Source organism: Protobothrops mucrosquamatus, unplaced genomic scaffold, assembly GCF_001527695.2.
Source record: "Protobothrops mucrosquamatus isolate PMUCROS unplaced genomic scaffold, P.Mucros_1.0 scaffold797, whole genome shotgun sequence".
NCBI lineage: Eukaryota > Metazoa > Chordata > Lepidosauria > Squamata > Viperidae > Protobothrops > Protobothrops mucrosquamatus.
Window position 1 is genome coordinate 274,560 of NW_015387064.1, and position 6,170 is coordinate 280,729.

Sequence of the window (6,170 nt, forward strand, 5' to 3'; positions counted from 1 at the left end):
CGAATTAAGATTAAACTACGTGCAGCTGGTAAAATGAACTCCGGGTTCAGTTTATGGTATAAACTTTATACCATTATAAGGAGAGCAATTTGATGCCATGAGACTAATGATTAAATGAGTGAAAAGCGAAAGCGTTCGTTTATCCCTTTGGAAAAAAATCAGGCCACCCGACCGAAATGAGAAGAAAAGCTCCAGGGACCCAGAACGGCGAACTAAACAGGAGATGGAACTACGCATGCGCATGAGGGCTGGCGAAGGTTGTCTTACTTGTATGGGCGGAGTCTACAACATCTGCTCTCGAATCCTATTATATTCCATTCAAAGAAGAAAAAAAAAAAAGGCAGGCCTTCCTTGAGCCGGAAGAGGAAATGGTAGATAAGCGTTGATGGCCGCGCTCTTAGCAACGCCGAGTCCGGTGTAGCGAAAGGGGTTGTCGCGGAGGCGCTTAAACTTGCTCTCTCTGGGTCCGAGGGATGGCGGAGAAGTTCGACTCCCTGGAGGAGCACTTGGAAAAGTTCGTGGAAAACATCCGGCAGCTGGGCATCATTGTCAGCGACTTCCAGCCTAGCAGCCAAGCGGGACTCAGCCAGAAACTGTGAGCTTCCTCCCTCGCGTCTCCTTCTCACTCGGGATTCCCAAATCCTCTCCCCAAAGCCCCGGGGGGGGGGGGGCGGGAGTTGTAGGATAATGGTCATCTGGAAGATGGCGTTTTATTTAAAATAAATCCCGGAGTTTCACTGGTCATTGAATAGCAAATATTATTATTTTAAATATATTAGCCGCCCAACTCCTAGTAGTTTGTGTGTGTGTGTGTGTGTTTGGGCGGTGAGGCTTAAAAAGCCATTTACAAATCTTGAAGAGTTTATTTGTTGGTGGTATTTGAACGTTGGGCTCTATGGCTATAGGGTATTGTCCTTTCAAGATTGATGTCCCTAGGCATATTTTAAGTCTCATTAACTTAGATGAAGTTTATGAAAAGTAAGTTTTGTAAAAAAAATACATACAGCCCCTCCCCCATAAAGCTAACGAATTGTTATGCTTGTGTAACTATTACATATATTAGATGGTCTGAAACAGTTGCTTTTTTAAAAACTAATTTTGGAAAATAAAAACAAATTTATACATTATTTTTCTGATAATGGGCTCAAGGTTAGTTTTAAAGACAGCTTGCAGCTTAAGAGCTTGAGTATTGGGCTGTTATTTTCTGCTTAATATTCAGTATTAACTGGAACATATTCTGGAATATAACATACATTGGGAATTGTTTTCACCCTTTCTTCCACAATAACATATGGTAGAATTCTACCATAACATATGGTAGAATTGGAGTCTGAAATGGTCATTCTAATTTTGTGGGCAACTCCTTGTTTGGTGTAGAGAGCTTCAGGGCAGGGATTTTAAAGGAGATTTGCCAATTTGCTTTCTTTCCCTTTTGTTCTGAGAGCTTCTGTTTCCTTTATTTTTATTGCAAACAGTTTGCATTGTGGAGTTAAATTGGTTATTGACAAGCCTCATAATGTCTTTTATAAACCCTTGGTTGGCCCAGAGGATGTATAAATTGATAATTTGACTTCACTATGCTATACATTAATAAAAATGGTTTCTGTCTAGGAATTTTATGGTTACAGGCTTGCAAGATATTGACAAGTGCCGACAACAGCTTCATGATATCACTGTGCCTTTGGAAGTCTTTGAGTAAGTGCTTAACTTCTTACCCCAGCTGTCAGTATGTGGCCCTAGAGATATTGATACTGTTTACACAAGAGCCGTCACATATATTTTCACAGTAAGTCTAATAAATTGGACTGCAGAGCATAAGAGTATCTGTGTAAACATTAGAAATTCATTTTTAAATATCCTCTGGAGTGCACAATGCTAAATAGTGTTTGATTTTTGAGAAGCATCTTATATCCTTTTGCTCTTGGGAAATATATTTGCAGAGGCTGTAGTTGTATCTGCAATGTGAAGGTAATGAAATCTCCCTACAGATTCAGATTTGGAGGACAGTTATTCCATTTTTCTGGAAGTATGGTGAGGTAGTTAAACTTATAGATGTATTAAGTTTATCTCATGTTTAATTCAGTAGTATTTTTCAAAAATCAGTGGGAAATTGCATGTGGTTTAGCACTGAATTTCACTGGTACAATCTGTTTTGCATACAAAATGGGCCATGAGAGCAATGGGTTGCTCGGGTCTCATATGCAATCCTACTGAATGGTCTTCATATCTTTTTCCAGATCTTTTCTGTATAGACCCAATATATTGCTGGGGAATCAGTATCATTAAAGGTAGTCCTTGCTTAACAACCATTCACCCAGCAACTGTTCAAAAATACGATGGTGCTGCTGAACAAAGTTATGCCATTGTAGTGCCCCTGCAATCACATGATTGCAATCCGGGCTGTAGGCAACCCATTCGCACTTACAACAGCACTCATGATCCTGTGATCCTCATTTTTGATCTTCCCTGCTGACTTCTCCAGAAAATCAATGGGGAAGCCAACAGGATAGAGCTCCCTCTCATTCCTGGGGATTGCCTGAAAAAGGTCCATCGGGACCCATTTTGAGGTGGACCTTTTTCAGTCATCCTCTTTGAGAACAGAAATCAAATTGATTTTATCCAGTGTAGGGCAAAGTTCCTCTGCCAAGCAGCCCTTCACTCTCAAAGATGCTGGCTTAAAGAGTCCACAGCGAAAGTCAAATGGGATTTTAGCTTGGGTTTCTTGCACCATAGGATGTTTGGAGCCAGGCCCAAACACCCCATTCTGCAAGTGCCCTATACTTAAAATTCCATTAAGCTTTCAGCCACCCTCTTTGAGGGCGGAAGGGCTGCCTATCAGATTGATTTTGTGCCCCACAGTGCAAAATCATTCTGGCCATGTGTAGATACTCTGTAAACAGAGGGGAAGGGAACTGCAACACTGGGCTGAGGAAAGGAAGCTGGGATCATGAAGGTGCAAGTTTTTCTGCAGCCCAGTGCTGAAATTCCCTTTTGCCCATGGAATCATGTGGTTGAGTGGGGGGGAAGACCCAACACTTCTGGGAGAGGGGTGGGGTGGGGTGGGGAGAAGGCCCACAGGCCAGTGGGCTAGCCAGCCAATGCCTCCTAGCCTGTGGCAGGTTTCTGCAAGGCAGTTAATGCCAGGCCTCCTCCACTTCCTGAGGGGGAGCTGGTATTGCAGTTGTTGAGTAAGGCAGTCATATGGGTGCCTTGCTTAACAACCACAATGACATAATGACCCAAATTTGGGGCTTAATTTTGTTCATATATCGAGGACTATCTGTAAATGTTACTTAAATTCTGTGCTATTGTGATTGTGACGTTAAATGGGTTAATCCAGTGTGAATTTCAGAAAATAATATTGGTAGAATGCATAACATGTGCATGGTTAATATACACGAGCCACATTAAAATCTTATAACATTTATTTTCTCAGGTACATAGATCAAGGTCGTAATCCCCAATTATATACTAAAGAATGTTTGGAAAGAGCTCTAGCTAAAAATGAACAAGTGAAAGGTAAAATTGATACCATGAAGGTAAGTTGTGTATTTCTTAAATGTACATTGTCTGCATATGCATTCAAAAGCTTCAGGTCAATAACTACAGAATTAGTTTATGCTTTTAATTTATGTAGTTTATTTTGTAAATTTATACAGTCTCTTATCTTGCATATGTCAGTGAATGATGTACAAAGTTAAAAACACAAAAGACAGCAAAATAATCCAAAGCATAACAAAACTTGAATAATAATTAACTCCCTCTCCTTTAATAATTTAGTAATCCTTTATTGATTAGCCATTAGGCCATAACAGAAATACAGAATGTAAAATACAGAACAATAATAAGCATATATTAAAACAGAGTAAAATAACATGATTAAAAGAAAATGCAAATCATATTTCTCTGGCGCCCCTAAATTTACACTTTTATTCTATTTTTAACAATGTTCTTACTTTGTATTTTATATTTTGTATTTCTGGTATGGCCTAATAATGGCTAATGAACATACTACATAAAAAATCCCATAATCTCCAGGCGATAGAAGCTCCATACCCGTGTTACAGGATCCTCAGGTGAAATGGCAAAATCTTATCTCCAGGCCTTTGCAGAAAGCCAGCAAGATCAGAGTCAATCTGACTTTAGGGCTCCCTCAAAGTGAAATGTATTGCTTTTGTTTCTTTGTGGAATCTGACTGGTGGTTGCAGGCAAAAGCTGCAAGCAAACATTCTTAATTATTGCTTACATTTTTTTTTGCGTTCTCATAGATTTCCTTAAACATTTTTTAACTAATAAAACATGAAAAAATGAAGATACTTGATATACAGTGGATATCAAAAGTCTACTCATTCCTGTTAACATGTCAGGTTTTCGAGATGTAACCCCCCCCCCCCCAAGATAAATGACTTCAGAATTTTTTCCACCTTTTATATTAACATATAAGTTGTACAATTCAATTGAAAAACAAACTGAAATCTTTTTTGGGGGAAGGGGGAATTTAAAAAAAAACTAGAATAATGTGGCAGTATAAGTGTGCACACCCTTAATATTTTGTTGAAGCACCTTTTGATTTTACGATTTTATTTTATGTAAGCAAAATATACCACAGTGGGCAAATCTGCTGTATATGGCTTCATTCTTATCTGCAGTAAAGGGACTGATTTAGCTGAGTCATCTCCAGGAGTATTTTGTATAGTCAATACATTAGAGCTGAACGTACAAGAATGTACAAGAAGATGAGGTAGTGCTCTGTATATATTATGATTTAGCATTCAATCTTTTGGGTTATGAGCCTATCAGCATAGCACATCTTGCCTTGGGAATCATAGCCCACTCTTCCAAATCTCAGATTGTGAGAGTATCTCCTACGCACAGCCCTCTTCAGGTCACCCACAGATTTTTAATTGGATTCACATGTGTGCTCTGGCTGGCCCATTCCAAAATTTTGATCTTCTGGCGAAGCCATTGTTTGTTGATTGGAAGTATGTTTTGAGTTGTTGTCATGTTAAAAAGTGAAATTCCAATTTCTTGACGTGACTTTTCTTTCTTTTTCTCTTAGAAATTCAAAAGCCTATTGATTCAGGAACTGACTAAAGTGTTCCCAGAGGACATGGCTAAGTACAAAGCTATTCGGAGTGAAGATCCTTCTCCATAATTACATTTTCTATTGTCCTGTACCCCCTTCCAGACTCTGATGATATATTTATATGATAATAATTGACAGCTTGAGAAGTGAAGATGTGTTCAACTGAAATACTGATTAAATATTGTATCTCTTGGCCTAGTTGGAATTCTTTTGTGCTACATCTGCAGTCATTAAGGAGGTTCAGAAAGAATCCAGAAATTCAAAACATCTCTTTAAAGTGACATGAAGCCTGTTTTTGAACTGAAACCTCTCTCCTTTGCATCTTGTAAATACTACACAAAGTATAGAGGGCTTGTGTATTGTAGTTTATATGAAGTGGGGTAATAGTATAAATGTGTCTTTCTTCTGAATTCTAAATTATTCTTTTGAATAATTAGCTTATAGGCTGAAGTCTTTTTGCTATATTTTGATCTACAAGAATGATATTTATTCATTTTGTGTTGTCATAAAAAACAGGAAAGTTTCTAATATACATGGAAATATACTTGGAGGTACTGTCAAAGCAACTTTTAATTTCTTCAGTTTTTTATGGTTAATGAAAAATTGAACTTCTAAATATATTATAGCCTTAATATGTTAAATTGTTTTACATCTTTTATGTGTTCTTCTGCTTTTTTGTTTATATCTCTTCTGATAGTCTGGCAACCATGAGATTGATTACATAAATTGTAGACAAAGGATTTACATTTTGTACCTTCTAAAGGTATAAGCTTATTCATACAGGCATGTTAATAATTTCTGGCAGTCAGTTCTGATTTGCATGGAAATGAGTTGTTATGAATAAACAGAGAAAACTTGCATATCTTATCTTGAGTATTTTTCATTGGAATAAATTGATGTTTAACTATTTAATGAAAAAACATCTTCTGAATCATATCCAATATGTATAATGAAAAGGAAAGTGATATTTAACTGTAATTGATATTTAATTATAATTACAATGTAAGCTCATTTACATATGTGTACATGTACACACACACATGCACACACACATATTTATATACAAATTAAAAAAACAAACAAA

At 37.4% G+C, this 6,170-nt stretch overlaps 1 protein-coding gene across 1 annotated transcript; it reads left to right on the forward strand.

The window, feature by feature from the left end:
- The first annotated feature begins 359 nt into the window (after positions 1–359).
- On the forward strand, positions 360–5,946 carry MED10 (mediator complex subunit 10). The gene is made up of 4 exons (XM_015818820.1): positions 360–595; positions 1,612–1,695; positions 3,437–3,539; positions 5,060–5,946. The coding sequence occupies exons 1-4, from the start codon at positions 474–476 to the stop codon at positions 5,153–5,155; spliced, it is 405 nt and encodes a 134-aa protein (XP_015674306.1). The 5' UTR covers positions 360–473; the 3' UTR covers positions 5,156–5,946.
- The last annotated feature ends 224 nt before the right edge of the window (positions 5,947–6,170 follow it).